This window comes from Toxoplasma gondii, chromosome VIII, assembly GCF_000006565.2.
Source record: "Toxoplasma gondii ME49 chromosome VIII, whole genome shotgun sequence".
Lineage (NCBI taxonomy): Eukaryota > Apicomplexa > Conoidasida > Eucoccidiorida > Sarcocystidae > Toxoplasma > Toxoplasma gondii.
In genome coordinates this window covers 735,447-756,234 of record NC_031476.1, presented here as the reverse complement: position 1 = coordinate 756,234, position 20,788 = coordinate 735,447, and the positions used below count along the sequence as shown (strand labels likewise).

Below are 20,788 nucleotides of genomic sequence, written 5' to 3'. Positions count from 1 at the left end.
GCGAAAAAACCAAATAGAAAAGCCACACTGCATGCACAGAGATGTGAGCACACAGTGCATGCACAGACATGCGACAGAATGTAGAAGAGTAGCTTCGTAGAGGTAGAGAAGTCTCTACACCGGGGATCGAATTGAAAAGATGCTTGCGGTCTCTCTCCTCCAGGACTGCGCTACACAGGGTGGATGGTCCCTCGCCCTGTCTCTCCCCCCGGCGTTTCCTGTCACTCGTTTTTCTGAATGCGCTGACACTACTCTCGTCCTTTCGGGGGGGAGGGGGGAACGCGCTCTCGCGCATTAACGCCTTTCCTCCAACTCTGCAGTTCAGCACAATGGTGCCCAGCGCAGAGGAGCAAGGTGACAAGTCGACTACTTCGATGGTCCGCGGCCGAACACAACTCCAGTCAAAAAACTCGACGCGAGTCACCGACGTGGAATGCCGCTGTTGTAAAGCAGATGGTGAACTGGTGGTGAAAGAATAGACTCGGCTCGCTGTGCCTTTCCAGTTGCTAAAACTCTGACTGTCGAGGCCGCAAACGCGCCGGATCGCCCTCCGCACCGCAATACGCGAAAACAGGAAAGACCCTCTCGTTTCTGAACGGGAGGGCGCAGAGCAGGCAGAGTGTGCATACACCGCGGAAAAACGGGGAACTCTTTCTCAGCGACCGAGTCGCTGTTCCTTGTCGCAAAGCGGACGGGGACTCGACCTCCGTTGCAAAGATGCGTTCCAGAAACATGCTGCAGAAGTCGCCGCTTCTTCGCGCAGGTGCAACTACGGCGAGAATGCGTTGGCGTTTGACGAGAAAACGGCTGCTCTGGCGTTTCCTTGCTCTTCGAGAAACCGGCGAGCTCGCAGTCCACCACCGTCGCTTCGCTCCGTCTAGAAGTGAGCTGATTCTCCTCTCTCGAGCTCAGCGGTAGGCACCATCTGCTTCCCCCTCACGCCGCGCTAACGTCTGAGCCACCCAGTGACAAACGGCGTGGAGTCAAATGAAACGAAACCTCCCCAGCGGCCAGAAACAGACGCTTATCCACATGTATCAACACACCGTTAGACATAAATGCATATATATATATATATATATATATATGTATATATGAATATGTATATGTATATATGAATATGTATATAAATGTCTATATATTTATGTATATATATATATATATATATATATGAATATATGAATATGTATATATATGTCTATATATTTATGTCTATATATATATATATATATGAATATGTATATATGAATATGTATATATATGTCTATATATTTATGTCTATATATATATATATATATGAATATGTATATGTATATATGAATATGTATATGTATATATGAATATGTATATATATGTATATATATGTATATATGAATATGTATATATGAATATGTATATAAATGTCTATATATTTATGTATATATATATATATATGAATATGTATATGTATATATGAATATGTATATGTATATATGAATATGTATATATGAATATGTATATAAATGTCTATATATTTATGTATATATATATATATATATATATATATATTATACAGGTGTGTGTGTGCGTGGCAGGCCGAACACTCACAGATGCATCGAAGCCTAGAGAGAAACGCAAACAAAGAATGAGTTGAGGACTTTTTCAACAAAACCTTGACAAAGATACGAGGCAGCAAGAGACAGCGTAGGAAGAGCGACGAGAGGCGAGACGTTCACGGACTCGAGGAGAGCCTGCAAGGACGTTTTCTAGCGCGTCCGGAAATCAGCTGAAAGCTGAAGCAGGCGAAAAGCTCACCGATGTTGAGAGACGCGAGACGATTTTGAATGGCTTCCAGGAACGCCGAGCGCGCCAGGACTTGGTAGGAATTGCTTTTTCCATTGCATAAAACCAGCGAGAGACGATGCGCCTCCTCTGGGAAATGCAGAGCTTTCTGGAGGTCGCTCAGCTTGTGATTGCTCTTCACCCGCACCCAGCTAAAAGGAAAGAAGGACGCACGGAAAAACCAGGAAAATTCTTGTCGAAACGTCATATCGATATACATAATTCATCCCTTCTAGTCTTTCTTCTCCTCCTTCTTCCTTTCCTTTTTCCTCTCGCTTTCCTCAGTCTGCTGTCGCGCTTTCTTCGCCTGCTCTCTCTTCCTTGCTGTTCGGCTGCGCCGTTTCTCTGCTCACCAGCTGACTTTGGAGGCTCCTTCGCCGCTCCGAGAAGCTGCATGCGGCAGAGTGATGATGCCAGTTATCGTCTCGAAGGTCGCGGGGCCGTCGCTTCCCGTTCCTGCAGCAGAACACAGAGGGCGTCGCTGAGCAAGCGGTCTCGACTGCATGTAAAGAAATCTACACATGCGTCTCGAGCTCTGCATGCAGCAATAGATACGTGTACTTGGGTCCGCCGAGCCGCCTCTGCAGACTTTCAGCCTGATCTGAGAGGACTTTTGCTGGCTCCTGAACGTCATTTTTTCGCGGGGACCGCACCTGCGCGCTGTAACTGGAGCTGCTCGATGACAGCGTTGTGTTGCAGGGCGTCCTTCGCCTTCTCCCCGAAAGATATGACGGCGTTTCTCCAGTGTCCGGACCAAGAGGGAACTCCCGAACCCAACCGAGGACGAAGCACCGACGAGGCGCCGTCCTTCTCGGCGTCCGCGTTCTCTGACTTGAGCGGGGAGCCTGCGCGAGGAAGCCAACGCGCGAAAAACCAGTGAAGAGAAGGTCCGGCGGGAGTCCAGAACACAAAGACATGGAGACGCAGGAGCACCAGGAGAAAAAAGGCAGATGCAAGAGGAAATCGGGCAGATAGAGAAGCAAAAGGGGGAGAAAGAGAACCGGAAGGAAAGAGAGAGGAACGAGCGAATGAGGGGGAGAGAGAAGCATAAGAGGGAGAAGGAGAAAGAAGGGGATGAACGAGAAGAAGCAGAAACCGGCGAAGAAAAGAGAGGAGGGAGAGAAGAGGAGAGCGAGGGGAGAAGCGAAAGAGGAGAGGGAGGAGGAAGAAGAGAAGGCAAAGAGAAGAAAGGCGAGAGAGGGAGGAAAAGAAAAACGAAGAAAACCGAGACTTGGAGCGACATGGAGAGAGAGGAAGAACTCGAGAAAAGATGAAGACCGACCTCACCGAATACACATGTCATGAAAATGGAGTTGACAGCTTCTCACGATCTGGACAGAACTATGCAGAATTTTTCGCTTCTTTTTCTGCAAGAAAACTACTCTCTCACCCGCTTCGCTTCCTCGTTCGTCTTGATCGGCTTTCTTCTCCGAGCAGTGCGGCTCGAGAACAATCAACTGGTGCAACGTCAGCAGCATCCAGCGCAGAGACTTTTTCTCGGCATTCTTGGCAACGACACCTTCGGAGAGGGTGAAACTCCATCGTGGCTTGATCGGCCGTAGTTTCAGAGCCTCGAAAATCTGGAAAAAATAGAATAAGGAGAGAAAAGTCACGACGGTAGAGTGGCAGATCAAAGACGGGGAGGACCCGGAAATGGAGGAGAAAAGAAGTGAAAAAACGAAAATCCTGGGGAATCCGTTTGCATTTTCACAGCTAAAAACGTCCTGACAGACGAGACATTGTAAGGGGATTCGTGAAAGGAATTTTCTCAGCGATAAAAAATCGGAGAAAAATCAGAAACAGGAAACGAAGAAGAAAGACGAAACAGAGTGACGCTGCGGACTCACCTGGAGATCTCCAATTTGTTTCTGAACCTCCACAAGGTCGATGATCGATCCTTTCTCGAGGCTTTGGATTTCCTAAAAATACAGAAAAGGCAAACCAATTTCCCCGATCGATCGTTCAACGCCGTCTCACACCTTGCTCTTCCTTTCTCCGTACATACACGTCCACGCGTACATCCATTTTCACAGACCCAGTCATGTAAAATACCAGTCAGATGCATGCACGCATGCTCGTCTCAATGCATGCATCCAGAGAGAGATACACACACATGAGCATGCGTCTATAAACGCATGCATGTAGGTGAAAAACGCAGCAAGAGCTACGGATTCACCGAGGTGTACCTTGAGAAAACACGGACTGGACGGTGTCTCTCGCCTTCGACGTTTTTTACCTGGATGTACATTTCATATTTTTTCATCATGAGCATGAGGTCTTGACCAGCTTCGGAGCCGACGCGCTCGACAGGTCCGAAGCCACTGGTGCCTCGGTTTTCGCCTGCATGCAGCCGAGAGAGCCGAGAGAGGAACCACAAATGGAGGCGCACCGGAGGCTCCTCCAGAGCGATGACCGGAAAGCGACAGGGGGAAGAGACAGAAAAACTGGAGACAGTTTGTTCCCTATCTACCATTTAAAATTGTATAAATAGATACAGCAGAACTACAATGTTCACACTCACGGATTCAGTGTCCAGGACTCCCTGGTACCTGGCGGCCCCTCTGTTAAGACGAGGAATCGCGACGGAGAGGAGACAGCAAACAACGACGCGCGCGGAGACACCCCAATTTCCAGAAGAACTGTTTTGAAAGGCGAAGAAAGACGTTGAGCACCAAAGAGTTGTTGAAAGATAACTTCATTCGGACAAACAACCTCTCTTCTGTACAGCTTGATTTCGAGTATATGCCAGATAATTTTGAACCACCTCAGCAGCACTTGCATAGTTTTCGCGGGAGAAATTAATAAACAAAAAACGAAAAAAACATAAAATGCGGCTCTGTCTCAAACACACAACTCGCCTCATATAGTTATATCGGCAAAGCCGCCGCTTTTGGGTGCATGCATGTAAAGGTATAGACGCCTCCACGCGCCCATACAAACACGCACATTTTTACAAGGTGACAGGGATAGGTCAATATAGATCTCAATGAATGCATTTGCATGCATGTGCGTATACGCGCATGCATCGGTTTCGAGAGAATCCGTGTGAATGCAGCCAGATGCAGACAGGGAATGTGACAGTCTGAGTAAAGTGATGCCCTAGGCGTCTTTTCGTCTGCTCTCTTTTTTTCAGGACAGAAAGGGGAGAACCTCGAAGAACAAGATCCCAGAAACTCTGACCTTCGTCATCGTCGCCGATTTCGAAGACGCCGTCCTCTTCCTGTATGGTCGACGCATGCAGCAACAACGCAGACAGAGGCACAGACAGACGCGCTCCAACAGCAAGAAGTTTTCGCCTCGCGACACAGTCATTCGGAAAGCAAGTTTCACAACGCCGTCCTGGTACCCTTACACAGCGCATGCACACAAATCGCCTGCACACAGCCAGGCCCGTTCATCCTTACATGTTCAGAAAAAATTGACCAAGAACAACAATTTCAGACAGAGATCGACACGTATATTTACATATATGTATGTAGTTAAATATGTGTGTTTTTCTGCATTTTTTCTTCCTTCACACACACACATATATATATATACATATTTATATATATATATATATTTATATATATATATATATACTTATATATATTTATGTATATTTATATATATTTATATGTATGTATGCAAATGTGTTTTTCTTTGCAAAGATCTTTCGTCTGTGTTGATTTGTTTTGTTCGCTTAGGCTGCTGACAGGATCGATATCGCTAGGGAGGAGTCCCGCTTCTCCGAGTCTGGCGACTTGGGCGAGATCAGACCGGACGTCTCCGAGCACTTCGAACGCTCCACTAGCTTCTTCGAATCCGAGAATGCTTCCTGCAGAGAAAGAGCCTTGTTCTCGCAAGCTCTCTCTGCTGCCTCTGTCAGTCTCTGAATTCGCATCCTGGTGCGTCTGTTCTTCTGTCCGCGTCCGTCGACTCTCTGCAGGGTCCCCGGTTGAAACGCCTGCGTCAGCTCTCTCGCTCTCGGCGGTCGCCGCTGGGGGCTCTGGATGCGCAGCCTGGAATGCCCGAGAGAGCGTTATGCTCTTGAGACTGTCCTTCCACTTCGAGGAACTTCTTTTGACGTAGTCTGCACCTCCCATCGTAGAGGACAGCAGCGATGAGAAAACCTTCTCGCGGCGCGACGGCTCTCCCGACTTCGTGGAGGCGGCCGGAGGAAACTCCGCGGCCCTCAGAGACGGCCACAGGGGAGAAGAAGAAAAGGACGAAGAAGAAGAAGAAAAGGACGAAGGAGGAGAAGAAGGAGAGATGTTTGGCGGTTCGTCTGAGGTTCTCCTGTCTACGGTTTCGGGGGCTGCATGCGACTGAGGACTCGCAAGAGAAGAGCTGCGAGGAGACGTCTCTCGGGATGCCTGCTTTTTCGAAACGTCTTCAGAGATTGCAGGTTCGTTCTCCTCCCCTTGCTTCTCTGGATCGACTTTCTCCCCTTCTTTGCCCCCCTCAGCTCTCTGCGGCTTCGCACGCGAAGCACCGCCTTCCCCGCGGAGCAGCGCCGAAAAAAAAGAAGACGAAGAGGAAGAAGAAGAGCAAGAAGAGGATGAAGGAAACTCTGTGGTCTCACACGCGGTCGGTTTCGTCCAGAGTTGAGAAAAGAGCGTTGCTGCGGCGGCCTTCACAGTTGCCGCTTGGTTTTTCATTTCTTCAAGGGAAGGACGAGAGGTATTCGCAGTCGTCTCTTTCTCCTTATCAGTTGTGTTCTCGCTCTCAGTTTCTTCTTCCTTCTTTTCAGGCTGCGACTCCGAGTCCGGCGCATCTGCGTGAGGCGCCTCCACTCTCAGGTCTTCCTTCTCTTCACCCTCCTCTGTAGACGAAGAAGATGCTCGCGCCCTGCGGAACGCTTGCCTGAACAGGAAGAAAAGCGAAGTGAAGTACGGCCGCCGCGCACCGTTCACGACTACGTACACTGAGAAAAACGCATGCATGCAATGAAAATCCAAAATCCTCGCAAAATGCGCCAGTCGCGCATCGGGAAAGGAAAATTAAAATGGACCTGTGGGCGAAGGAAGGGAGCCACAATATATATACATATATATATATATATATACTTATATATATATATATATATTTATACATATATATGGTACTGTTCTACAAATATGCACACACAGACACACATCAGCATACAAATATATAACAACACAGTAGACACTACATAAAGACGGATATCTAAACACAAGCGCATCTCCGCAAACAAATATACATACATACATATACATATATATACATTTGTATACAGGTATGTATGTATGAATGAGCAGATGTCGAGTTCCTTGAGACTTTGAAGACTTGGTTCAACTCCAGCGCATGCATTTGTTTCCCAGTGACGCACCATTTGAGGGGGAAGGCCTGTGTTTTCGATGCAGACGCCTGGACCCAGCCGCGAGCTTTTTCTCTCGCTCTGGAGCTCCACTCTTGCAGAGCCGCCGCGGCGCCCGCCGTGAAGGCCGCGGCACTGGAGCCGTCGGACAGGCGGAAGGACGGGGAGACGAGGCTCTCCGTGAGCAGCTGGGCAGAGAGCTCTGCGCGTTCGATCGCCGCCACCAAAGCTGCAAAAAGGACCGAGAAGAAGACGGGGGAAAACAGAGCACACGGAGAAGAAGATGGAGGAAGAAGGGTGATGGGGAGAGACACAACGGAAGAAATAGAGTCAGAATTCACGAGAACGCGATACGAAACATGGCGGACAAAAAATCGACGGCGACGAGCTCCTGGCCTCTCGAACGCAACAGCTGGGCGCAGGTACACGGTCACCCTCTCACAGGGTGCTTGAGAAGTTTCTGGAGAGGCGAGCGAACTCTGTCTACCCCGCGGAATGGGTCGCGGGAACGCTCAGTCCGAGAGAGACTGGACAAAAAAAAGGAACAACTTGACTCATGCGGATGTTTCGGAGTCAGACGTCTCCCTGCCCTTGGAAGAACGTAGATCCCCTTCAGCAGGGTAAGCACTGTTTACGGTCGACAGCTTTTCTTCTACTTGTCTGAATGTGGAGCGTTTATCGAGCGGAAAGGCCCAAGGAATCGGGAGGTCGCCTCCCCCTGACAGAACGTAGGAATTCGAAAGCCTGTGTTACCTGCCCAGCCGCCGAGGAGGTGCGAGACGCGAACGAACTGGTTTTCAATGAGGAGGGTGGCGAGCGTCTGTGCGTTGTCTTCTCCGTCGTTCTCTGCAGACGGATCTTCTGCGAAGACGGTTACAGGTTTCCCCCGCGCCACTGCACATTTGCGGAGGACATGTGCGAGTTCCCTCTTTCTCTCTTCCTCGCCGTCGGAGCCGTCGCAGGGACTCGGAGTCCCCGCTGCCTCCTGCGGACGACTCTCTGGACTTCGGTCAAGACTTCTGTCGAGGAAGGAGGCAGACTTCGCTGTGGAGAAGAGCGTCTTGAAGCCGGCGTCGAGGAAGGAGCTCGAAGGGAGAGGTTGCTTACTTGCCTTCCCCCGCTGTTCAGAGTCCCCAAGAGACGAGTCTTCTCGCTCGCCTTCGTCGGCCGGCATGTCGGGCACCGGTCCTCGCGTCGACGCACCGTCTGCTTCGCCGGGCGCCGCGGCGGTGCGAGAAGCATCCGGTCTTCGCTTCTTCAGTACCTGGCCGTCGACGAGAACTGCATGTGCGAGGCGAACGAAGCTGCTCTTCTCCACTTCCTCCAGAGTTCTGCAGTCGATCAACGTCATCGTCCACGCCTCCAGAACGAAGGCGACAACGTCCAGCAGCGTCGACAGACATGCAGCCATCGGGAGTGTCGGACAGCCTGGAGCTGCGAGCGCCGGGCGCGCAGCTTCTTCTGCAGAAGTCGAGCTCTTCAGCGGAAACGCATCCGCGAAATCGCCCTGCTGAGGCTGAAAGTCCTCTTCCGTCAGATGCGCAGCGAGAGGCAAAGCTGGAAAGAGGATGTCGATCCCAATCAGAGACGGCGGCCAGTGGGCAAGCAAAAAGTTCTCGGGGACGAGAAGGTCCGACAGCTTCTCCTCCGACTCCTGCAAGCGCGCTTCCTCCTGAAGAAGGCCGACATATTCGCACTTTATTCGGGCAGTCTCCTTCAAAGCCTGGACCAACTCGTGAGCCTCGAACGCCATGATTGGCTGTGCATGCAAAGATCCCAAAACCGACACAGGGGCGCTCTGGAGGAAAGTCCGGTACACGCCAGCCGTCTCGACAGGAGAGACGGACGATGCCTCGAGAGTTTCAGGAACCAGACCGTCTTCCTTCTCTTCTTCGGTCGCGCGGACCTCGTGCAGTTCACCCTCCTCTTTTTCAAAGGCTGAAGTAGCCTCTTCTCCGCGCTTCTCCGCGCTCGACGAAACCTCCGCTTGAGAAGAAATGCGAGGACGCACCAAGTCCTCTGTCTTCTCTGCGAACTCGCCTCTCTCCTGCGTCTCCCCTCGCTCGACACTCGCGAGGCGGAGACTGAACGAACGCGGCGTCTGCACACCGTAGAGCGCCGCACCATGCCACAGTCTGAAGGCCGTCGCGAGGCCCTCTCGTACACAAGAGGAGACAGTGGAAGGAGAGGAAGAGGAACTGTCGGCGGAGAGTTCGACAAGGAAGGAAAGAGGAAGGCGCGACACTGCGACTTCGGCGGTGCGCTTCGACTTGACGAGAGAAACGCCTGCATCGTGTGAAATGAACATCCCAGCAATGAACTTGATTGGAATAAAGGCGCCGTCAACTGGACGATGTTTGCTCTTATTAGATGGTATAAAGTAAACACCAGACGAACAACTCGTCTCTCACACCTTACTACCGAATGCTTTTTCTCGGCGATATGCAGTCGAGCCACTGACCGGTGTACGGGTATTCGAAATACCTCCGTGTGACAGTTCCAGATATGTTACCATTTACTCAGGTGTCATTTCCCTTGCTACTCCTGCAGGTCCTGAGAGATCTTCTGTTGGTTCGGACTTTCAAATGCACACTGCAAAGGAATACACTTGATGCAGTTAACATGGAGGTCATGGCAATCACAGCAGTTAAACAGGACAGCATTCCACTCTGCTGCAGTTTCATGGCCGAGAGAGAGAGAGAGTAGTGGATTGAATGCGACAGGCACTACGCGTCACAGTGAATCTCGGATCCGGTATTAAACGAAAAGTCCGTCGAGATCTGCACTCGGCGTCCAGCAGCTCGTGGAAAAACTACTCCGCAGGAAAAGGTCTTGGAGAAAACGCTCCGTTTTTTCCAGCGTGTACCTGCATGCAGTCCTGTGCCGAAATCCGCCTCTGCATCCGAGAGCGAAAGAGCCGCGAGCAGAGAAGTCGCTGCTGAAGGCGAGGGCGCACATGAGAGATCTGCTGCCTGTTGAGAGAGCAGCGAAAGGAGGACCAGTGCAGGCCTGGAGAAGCAAGAGCACCGCAAAAAAACGAGACTCTTCACGGATGCGAAGAGACACAGACGTAGGAGGAAAACGAGCGCGACAGGACAAAGCAGAGACACGAAGGGCAGAGCCTCTATCGAGACTCACGAGAGGGCAGTGATGCACACACCCGAGAAGACACACAACAGTTGAGTCGGGCCAGGCGAGTGGAAGCATACGTCTGCAAGAAGAAAAGGAAAGCTGCAGAGAGGAAACACCCGACGTTCCCTCTCTCGATTCTCTTCTGCGTTCAAAAGGAGAGAAAAACGCAGAGAACAGTTCTCGAGCACACCGAAAACGCCGGGAAACGATTGCTCTCCTGCCGTCCGGGGAGTGAACCAGAACGTCACTTCATTACGGTGAAGCAAACGAGGTTCGAACTAAGGCGGTCCCTCCTTGACTCTGTTGCTCGAAGAAAGACTCCAGCAGGTATCTTGCGCATCTGAAGCAACTGCGTCTGCTACTCCCAGAGGTCCTGAGACCCTCAGTTGCTACAGCTCCTGTACAGCGAATCATCACCCTCCAGAAAGAGGAGGTCTCGTGAGTCCTGAAAAACGTACGCTGCAGGTTCTCCGGAGAGAACGAGGAGGCGCCAGAGCTGCTGCACGCAGACTTCCGCGGCGTAGACGTCCCAGTGTCTCCTGTGTGTCTCTTTGTCCTCTCGCGAGGCGTCTCGGCCTTCTCTGTGGAGGGGGAAGGAGAGACAACGCGGCACAGTCTCTTCTCCTTCTCTCCGCGTCCCCTGGAGGGCGTCGTCTGCCGCGTCTGACTCTGAATTCGCCGGATAGCAACAGGAGGCGAAGGCAGATGCAAGCTGGAGGCAAGCGTAATTCTCAGGCAACAGCAGCAACGTCCGGTGCAGGTGAATCCCAAGAAAGGGCAGATGGTAGGCGATTAACGACTCCAACAGCTTCCCCCACTCTCCTTCTCGGCCTCGAGCCCCGTAGTCTCCTTGTTTCCTCTCCCCACAGTCTCCTTCTCGCGCCTCTCCACGCTCGCAGTCTGGAGAAGAGGGCACAGAGACCGACTGAACAGCCGGAGACGACCGAGCGAAGGCAGAAGCGTGAAGGCGCGAGGGTGCAGCTTGGCTTCTGCTGTCCAGCGGCTGCATGCGGGTCGCATCGTCGTCGAGACGGACGTCTTCAAAGTCGTCGTCTCCGTCTGCAAAGTTCCCGGCGTCGACACCCGAGAGACGCGCGCTTCCCTCTCGCGCCGCAGTCTGCTCTGTTTCCGAGTGTACGTCCACCGCTCCAGCGACCACAGGAGGCGGAGATGTCGCGGCCGGCTCGGCCGGCAGAGAACTGGCGGCAGGGACTTTCTGGAGACCTCCACTGGCCTCGAGAATCACCCACGGCACTCCCTCTGTCTCCGTCCGCTTCCCCAAGGTGGAACGGTCGCAGCTGCTGGCGACGGAGGACAGCGACGAACGCTTGCTGCCGGCCTCCCACTCAGACTGCATGCGCTGCGCCTCCACCCGCGCGTGCCCTGCGAGAACGCGGGATGTGTAGCGACACCGGAAACTGTGCAGCGCATCCAAGAGAGCAGCAGTGGGGACAGGAGACGCAGAAGAGGAAGAAGAGGTCGTGGAGAAGAAACGCAGGAGGATGCGAGCCAGAAAAAGCAGCCCTGTAGAAAAACAGCAACTCCCAAGCAAAACGATGTTTCAGTCTATCCATGTGAGACGTCCACGAAATCTGGTGATGTCTCCACGCGTATGTCTGCATGTAAGCGTATATCTGTCTGTCTGTGCTTGCATGAATATATGAATACAAAGATAGACACGCAAGGAAGTCCATACATACCCATGTAGGGTTGCTCTCGAAGCTCGACAAAGTGTCTCTTCAAATAGGAAAACGAACGTTGGCACGCATGGAGGGTCGCCTCTGTTCTTTCTTCCTCTCTCGTCGTCTCGCACACATACCCGGGGTGTATGTACAGCCGAACCTCCGGCAGTAGAGCTTCACGAACCGCCTGGCGCGCTTGACTTCTTCCTCATTCACCGTTTTTCGCAATGTCTCTTCTTCACGTCCACCTCCGCCAGCACACGAAGAGACAGGAACAGAGCTGGAAAGAGCGAGGTTCCGCAGAAGTCGCGCCTCGTCTTTGTCCAGAAGCCGGCGCTCTACAGAACTCCACGCGGCTGCGCCTGCCTCGACCGCGCTGCTCGACTGGCCTGCACAGAAAAAACAAACAGGCGTCTCCTCGTACAAGCAAAACAGGCAGCGAAAGCACACATGGGCGGACGCATGCCTAGACAGATCCACCGATCGAACCGCAGGCAGACAGAACCATACGAAGCATTGGACCGAATGATGCATACGCAAATAGACGGGAAGAAACACACACACACATGTACATAAACATATATAGACATATACATATATATATATATGTATGTATGTAACAAAGTAGTGGCATATGGAGACTCAAAGACAGACACAGAAAGACACAGAGACAGACAGATACGCAAGGAACTGCTGCGGTTCCAGTGCGGATGTGGATGAATATGTATACGTGTACAAACAGCAAGAGCCCTATAAGCGCATACATGCCTATATAAGTCCACACATTTTTAGGGAGGTTGCAAGTGCATCTTTGTTTGTCCTTGGGAGGGCACTGACCTTCGTCGTCTCGAGTGTCTTCTGAGCTGACCTTCACGCCGAGCAACTCGAGCCACAACTCGTTGGAGACGTATCCTGTGGCGCGCGCCCGCAGATACGCCGAACGCCTGCATGCATGTGCGGCTCCGCCTTCGGGATCACCCTCGCTTTCTGAAAACAGCCAGGCGGAAGGTGAAGCAGCCGAGGGCGGCGGAGAAGGAGGAGAAGAGGAAGGAGAAGGAGAAGAGGAAGGAGAAGGAGAAGAGGAAGGAGAAGGAGAAGGAGAAGAGGAAGGAGAAGGAGAAGAGGAAGAAGGGGGAGGAGAAGGAGAAGGGGGAGTAGGAGTACACGGAGGGGAGGAAGAAGGAAGGGAGGCAGAAGGCGGGGGAGACGAAGGAGGTGAAGAAGAAGCAGAAGATGCGGAGGAAGAGGAAGTAGAGGAGGGAGACGACGAGGGAGCAGCAGGGGACGCACACGGTTGGGAGGGAGAGGAAGAAGAGGAAGTGGACGCCGTCGAGTACCAGCTGTCTGTGCTGTGGCGCGTCTTGGAAACTTGCAGGCGTGTCTCTGCAGGTGCGACGTCTTGTTTCTGCTTCGCTTCATCGTGGGTCTCTTCTCGCCGGTCTCCGCTCTCTTCTATCTCTGTTCCTTTCTCCTCATCAGACGGGGAGCTGAGAAGATCTTCCATCGACGACGCGTTGATCTTGACGCCGCCAGTGCATGCGTTGTGCCCATTTCTTTGGGGGGACTGCGGCCTTCCGGCGCCCCCGCCGTGGTCGCCGTTGCATGTGCCAAGGCCCCCAGAATACCTCTGTCTCCTTTGCGCCTCGACTGTGCAGTGCTGCCCCTGCTGGCCGTTCGGAGTCACCTCGGGAAAGCAACCATCTGGTCGGCTTCCGCTGGAGACACTTGCACATGCAAAGTCTCTCATCGGCGTGAAGCATGCGAGTCCGTCTCCTCTCCGGGCGGCATGATCGTCGCGATCTCCGTCGTTGCCAGACGAGTGCTGAGGAGTGTCGAACCCCCCAGTGGGGCAGAGATCGACGTCGGCGAGGTCCCCGAGAGACTCCAGGGAGTCCCGCTGCCATCCAAATGGATCTGTCTGCAGTTTGCCGACTGCACGCGCATTTGCATGCGTTGCTTCGTTCTTCTGGGGCTGCTCGTCCGCGGCGAGTAGCGCCGCGAAGTTCTCTGCGGTGCTTGCAGATCGCGAGCTGCTTAGAGAGGCCTCGCCTCTCAGAGAGGCAGAGAAGCGCGGAGAAGCAGAAGCGACTGCTTGCCCTTCGGGAGAAAAGAGCGGCACCGACGAGAGAGTCGGGAGCGGCCTTTTGTGGAGGTCGAATACAGCTGGCGAGACGACGCCTGCTGGCGGAGACACGTTTCCGTGAGCAAGCGACGAAGAAGTCTCCTCGTCGTCCAGCGAAACGGATTCAAATGCACTCAACAGATCTTCCATGGTGGCTGACAACCAGCGAAAACGAGTCCCGTTTGAAAAGCAAGAGATCAGCTAATTTAGGAACTACGGAAGCGCGAAAATGGCGAGGGGGAGCGAACGCAGGTGGAATCAGTGGCAGGAAGGGCGTCTCGCGGAGAAGGAAACGCCCTCGCAGGTGCGACCGGGGGATCTCAAGATTAACCCCCACAGTCCAGGAAGCCTGAGGATGGAAAGCGCTCCACCGAAAGACACAGGAGAACATGGGAAACAGAACTACTAATTGCGAACTGTCGCAAGGAATGGCACTACCCAAACGATTTGGAACTAAAATCGACAGGTGCAGAACGCAGTCTGCGCCTTCTACCTCGCAAGAACTTCGGCGGGCATCCTAAGCGGCGAGCTCCAGCAGGTGGGGACGAACAAAGCGTTTGCCAGCGATCAGGACGCACAGAAAAAAGCATCTGGGCAACGATAAAGAAAAGCAAACGATTTCCCAAGAAGTCCCGAGTCTACCGAAGACGCAGTCGGTCTAACAGCCAGTTGATCTCGCAGTGAGATGGTCTCAGAAGCAGTTCGTCTAGTAGGGTTGCCTCGACAGATTCAAAAAACTCGAGAGCGGCAAGTCGGTCGCTCTCACCATGAGCAAGCACGCAGGTCCGGCACGGAGAACTCCACGCCGAGTTCGCGCAAAAACTGGTCGCCGAGACCGGAGATTTGAAAGGCGAGCCAACGACGGCGGTATGTTGGAACTATGTTAGAGTGTACACATACGCCGGAGCCGGGCACACGGTGTCGTGTTGCTTGAGAACGTTTCAGAACATCAACTGTGCAGAAGTCGACTCCTGGTGCATGTTGGTCGCTATCTCGACAGCGCACGGTCGAAGGCACCGGGGAGAGACAGCCTAGGAGAAACAGTGGGGAGCGAACGGCAAAAAATGACGCGAATTCACAAAAACTGGGAAGCAGGTTCTTCGCGAGCGGGTTGCCGTCTTTTCAACGCCAGGTTCACAAAGGCATTCCGCTGCAGACGTCTACGGCGTCAACGCGAAAGGAGAGCGGCGGAACGGCTGGGCACAGCAGAGTGACGGAAGTAAGGAAATGCCTCATTTCTTCGGTCTGCTTCGACTCCTGCGAACAGTAGTGAAAACCGAGGCGCGGGTGCCCGGGGTCACGGGAAAAGCGTCACGGACCTCTTGAAGAAGAAGGCTTTTCTCCTTTTTCGGCGGAGAAAACAGCAAAAAAACTGGCTCTCTCGCAGGCATCCAAAGCGACTCGGTGCGACGTCGAAAAGGAACCGTGGAAAAACTCGACAGGGAGAACCTGTTCCCGGGAAGCTTACTCGAACTCTCAGCTTCCTGATCGCATTCGTTTGCGCAGTGTCCGCAGACCCGCCACGCAGGCTACAGGGCACAGTTTTGCTTTCGACGTGCGATTTGAGGATTTCTCGAGCTTTTCTCAGCGTCCCGATTTTCCCGATTTTCCGGCTTTTTGCAGGGAATTGCTTTCGCAGCAGGTTCAGCACGCGGAAAGAAAACCACAAGGGGATTAACCAAGAAAGACGCGAAGAGCGGAACCGGCACGGAGTGTTGCCCCCGGACACATAAAGTAGAAAACCGAAAGCCTTCGCGCATGCAGGCAGAGGATCGCTGCCGGAACGAACTCCCTCTGACAGATATCTACGGAGGTCAAAGTTGACACGAAAACATGTTGGCGAAATTGCATTCAAGGAAGCGAGGACGCGGAAGTGACCTCGGTACAATCAAGGTCACTGGGTCGCAGGCTGACCGCGTTCGGCTTATGTTGGAGTGACACCAGTCAAAAAGTGTGTTGGCAGTAGCGGCGGAAAAACACAGGCGTCTGGAGACTCCCATGTCTGGATCGGCAGATTGAGGACAAAGTCTCCATAACTGTGAGCTCACCCAGTGAATTGACCTGTTCTGCTCGATAAGGGATAAACCACCTTGGTTGCGAGAAAGCGCCCTGGACAACTGGCTCACCTGTTGCCTCGCCAGAAAAATCAGACCGGAACCCGACTCGGACTCAAGGGGAAAGAGCTCGCCTGTCAACTTATTTGTCCCTAATTCAGGTCCAGCATTCCGATTTTCCGGCGTGTGTGTGCCCGGAACAATCCATCAATATAGGGCTGTTGGTCTTTGTCGCCTCCTGTGTGTCTGCGTGCGTACGTCTCGCCACACGTGCGTGTACGGGAAGCGGGTGCCTTTCCACTCGAAGGGAATGCATCTGATATGTGCAGATCTTTCGAAGTATGTAAGTGTATGCGGAAAACGACATGCATGTGAAATTGTCTATTCGTACCCAGAATTCTGTGGACTCGGGTGCAACGCGGTGTCTCGTCGGGATTCCGAGAGGTGCGGACGGAGTGTGCTACCAAGGTGGTTCCCTGCGGTCGTAAAATGCCATTTGGAGTTCCAATTCTCGACAGAGTTTTCTAACCCGAGACTTCGCTGAGGGATGTGGCATTCTGCGAGCCACACTCTTCGCCACGCTTATCGCCAGAAGAGGTTCGGCTTGCTGGTTCCGTCCCTTCGCTGCAGACACCGAGTCGCACGGGAGCGTGAGTGAAAGCGAAGCGCGCGGCTCTTCGGCGGCGGATTCCCGGAAGAGGCAGGTGACAAGACGACAGTTTTCGTGTTTTTCTCAAATGAAACCGAGAGAAATGGCGACGAGAATGAGAAGGTGATGTCGGGAGAGTTTCCCGCCTATCAGAAATCCCCAAAGACCGTGAAAGATGTGAGTGCATGCACGAACGCTCCGTTGTGTTCACCCCCCGCGCCGGGTGTACATACACCAGGATTTCGTTGGGGGTTATGACAAGAGAGCGGGCGCAACGCCTGCTGTGCCGTCTTCTGGATTTTTTTCTCGGCTGCGCTGCCCTCTCCTTCGTCACTTCCCTTCTTTTCGCGTCTGTCTCTTCCTGGAGACGAAAGTAAGAGACAGAAATCCAGTTCGGATCGAGTTTTTGCTCAGCAGATTTACGACCATTGGTGCGGGACAGAGTGAACCTGGTGCCTTTCGTGTCCGAGATTCCAGGCCGCCTCGCGCGCAGGGCCTTCGTCGTCTTGTCAGGTGCGCTTTTCCTCGGCCAAAAAGGTCCCTTTTCCCCTCAGTCTCCAACCCGGACACCGCTTCCGTGTCTCCTGTGATTCAGTCGATCATTTTTCACGCGTTTCACAAGTGTGTAGACATCCGTCGCCAAAGCAGACGATCTGTGTGACTCCCCTGAGGGCAGCCGTACAGCGGGGAGTGGACACGGGACAAGTCGGCGAAGAGCTAAGAAGTAACAACACCTTTCGTTCTTTTTCTCGGTTGTGTCCACGAACAATACTAACAAAGATCTTGTCTGTGGATCCACACTACTCAGTAACACCTGCGGAGCAGTATCTACCCTGCACTCGGTATCCTGCTAAAGAAGACACATACAACCCGTCGTGGGATGCATGTCTCCAAGATTAGTCAATAGAACGTGCAAGGTCTGGTGTGTGAGACAAAAATGAGTCGAATTTTCAGAAGCAGATTTATATGTATATATACATGGAGGTAGATCTTGTGTTTTCTGCCAAGTGTTGTCCCCACCGTTTTCGATAGCTGCAGACTCTTTCTTGGTTGTCATTGTACTATCTCTGCTTCTCTTCTGTTTTCAGGCTCTGGAGTCGTTCGTCTGTACCTCAGATCGTTCTTCTTTCTGTCTTTTCTCTTGTTCCGCTCTCCTCTTCCACAATGGTGAACCTCAACAAGGTACCGGCCTTCCTCACAGACCCGAACCACCCGATAGGGAGTCTGTTGCTGGGGCTGCGCGAGTTTTTCTTCGACTCAGTGCGTCTCGTTCGTCGCTGCACAAAGCCTGACGCTCGCGAGTTCAGAAAGATTGCTTATGCCTGCGCGATTGGCTTCCTGCTCATGGGCTTCATCGGCTACTTCATCAAGCTCATCTTCATCCCCATCAACAACATTCTGGTTGGCCCACCCGCGTAAGACCTCGCCGTGCGCGGGTATGTACAGCTGGCGTGTGCGAATGTAAGCCAGTGCGCAGACACGCACTCGCGCTGTTCGAAAGGGAGGCAAAGAGAGAACCGTTTGAGAGCGACGCAGCGGACTCCCGAGATGCTTTAGAGACGGCAGGGGTTCTGCTTCTCGCCATAGTGGGGCAGAAAAGACGAGTTCGTGAAAACTGAAGGTGCGAGGGAAAAGTCCAGAAGCAAGTGTTGGTTGTGGCGGGGCCGTGGCGAGCGAGTGGGTGTACAGACACCAATCGCGGGAAGGTCTATGGGCGGAACCGTTGGCTCTTTCAGAGGCATCTCTTAGAAGCGAAGTCTGTGTGTGTATGTTGGAGCATGAATGTCGTATGCAACAGAGCACGTATAGCGATGTGAAGGATACGTTTCGCGTATGGACATTCAGTTCACGTCAAAAATGTATGTGCACGGGACGAGCAGGCGCAGGGCTTCCGTGTTTGAGATTTCCGTTATCGCCTCGTGCGTTCAGCGGGGGTCGCGTCGAACTGACAACACCGAGGGGACTCGCTCTGGGAGACAAGAAATGTTCTGATACCAGACGGAAACTTACCGAGTGCCGAGGGCGGGAGCCGCTTGTCTATATAGGCATGTATGTGCATATATATGCGTTCATATATATGTCAATCTATACATGTGGCTTTGTGTCGAGATAGAGCGTAGAGCGAGCTCTCGCGCGCGCCAACGCAATTAGCGTTCCTTCTTGCGGACGAAAAAACGAGAAGGAAAAGTAGGCGGGGAGCAGGAGGCGTGACATTTCATTTCTGTCCTATGTTCGTAGACGTGGGTTCTGCCCGGTGAAGAATGCGTTCCTCTGTTTCTAGCGTCGTACTTTCCTCGCTGAAAACCCTCTCTGCAGGGAGCTCATCTGTTTGTTTCTAAAACTTCTCCCATAGCGCAGACCGAGTCGCTGTCTCCACCGGGTTAACTCTGAAGCTTGGAACACTGATGAAGCACGCAGATGTGCACAACTTCTTTGCCCCCGAACTTGAGGCACAAAGGAACACAGTTCGTTGCAGACACAGCCATAAGTCCACGCGCGGCCATAGGGAGGTTCTTCCTCCTCTGGAGGCGATAGAGTGATATCTTCAAAGCTGCGTCAAAATGTGTAAATCGGTCACAGAGATGCTCACATTGTGGGTGTGTTGGCTTGCATGCTGTACTTCTTGCCCACCTTTCCAGGTATTTATTTCACCACATGTGGGAATATCTATATTGGTATAAAGACGCCCTTTGGTGCCTATGCAACGGAATCATCCGCTGCATTCTTCAAAGGTGCCCACAGAAATCCTGCGCATGTATTCGTATGTATCGGATAACGTAACTATCACGGAGCTCAGGTTGACACCGGACTGCAGTATTCATGCGTGTGTTCTTGCCTGTGTAAGTGCATAAAAATCCAGTGAAACACCCGCAGGTTGCCGGTGGTAAACTGTGAAAAGTACCACACTATGTGTTTGGGGCATTTTCTCAGGTGATCACCAACTTTGAGATATCGCAGTCACGCATGTGTTCTTCAGCTACAGAATCAGCAGCTTGTGCGCCTGCTGGTTTACCTGCAGGGAGAGGGGGCGCTACGGGGGGACTGAAACTGGACTGTCGCAAAGACTGTTGTATACGAATAACTGATCGTAATAAATAGAACCGTTACTTGTTCTTTCCCTACGAACGTTAAGAAAAGTAAACGACCAGTCTTGTACGCCGTCACTTACCTCCAAAAGAAACACCCTTGGACGGATCAACCGGAGGGTCTACTGCTGCAGTTGGCGTTCAAAGGGGCGGTCGTGAAAGCGGAAGAATTTGTTTTCAGGTGAAGGAAAGAAGTGTTGTTGGCATTTGCTTCCTTTTTGAAACGGACACCGGGGTGACGGAAGATTCGTCGTCGTCAAACTTCTTCGACCGCCGCAGCATATCTTTGGATGATATTGGATAAGACTAACAAAGTGGCACAGGCAATGACGCTGAGAGGGTTAAACCATCAACATAAACAGGTTCCCGTTTGACTACAGCAAATATTTAGTTTTTGTTTTGGAACAGCGACGACGGTCCGACGTAGTATTTTCCTTTCTTACCACAGAGTGTCCATACAATCTGGCTGAGAGTGTCAACGTGAGCTGGCTTCAACTGCTCGTGTCAAGTCTCCGGCTCAACTCGTGCCGCCACCAATGAGTGTTCCTGGGTGCAGGTTCAAGCAGAACATAGCACCGGACAAACAGGAGGTAGGGTCACCTCGGATATTCAAGAGGATCCTCTTATATGACCAATAAATCGCCGACAAATTGACCTTATTTTGAGTCTTGAAATGCTGACGAGTTAGCTATATAGACTTTGCCACCGGATTGGTTCTATGTTCGTACTGAACCAGCGTTGTCCTCGCTTGGATCTCCAACCATCACCAATGAAGTCGTTACATGCAAGAGTTCCCTTCATAAACAGCATACTCAAGGAACGGGGTGCGCTATACTAATCCAGTCTAGTTAGTTCCACTTCTGACGAAGGTACAACGTCGGCGTTACACCAGATGTGAGTGGAACTGCAGAAACCTAGAGGG

General features: G+C 52.3%; 2 protein-coding genes across 2 annotated transcripts; one reads left to right on the top strand and one right to left on the bottom strand.

Annotated features, from left to right (window-relative positions):
- Positions 1-504: 504 nt before the first annotated feature.
- Positions 505-14,227, bottom strand: TGME49_230400 (hypothetical protein; the record flags this gene model as incomplete). Its single annotated transcript, XM_018780254.1, has 15 exons — positions 505-953; positions 1,795-1,973; positions 2,175-2,277; positions 2,475-2,666; positions 3,212-3,401; positions 3,669-3,740; positions 4,058-4,161; positions 5,002-5,041; positions 5,517-6,666; positions 7,154-7,370; positions 7,895-9,427; positions 10,008-10,150; positions 10,732-11,797; positions 12,093-12,344; positions 12,793-14,227. 15 exons carry the CDS (start codon positions 14,225-14,227, stop codon positions 937-939), a joined length of 6,693 nt encoding a protein of 2,230 aa, XP_018636888.1. The 3' UTR covers positions 505-936.
- Positions 14,228-17,034: 2,807 nt separating this feature from the next.
- TGME49_230380 (protein translocation complex, SEC61 gamma subunit) lies at positions 17,035-19,182 on the top strand (the record flags this gene model as incomplete). The annotated part of the gene is made up of 2 exons (XM_002367908.2): positions 17,035-17,153; positions 17,869-19,182. The coding sequence occupies 2 exons, from the start codon at positions 17,035-17,037 to the stop codon at positions 18,197-18,199; spliced, it is 450 nt and encodes a 149-aa protein (XP_002367949.2). The 3' UTR covers positions 18,200-19,182.
- Between the last annotated feature and the right edge of the window lie 1,606 nt (positions 19,183-20,788).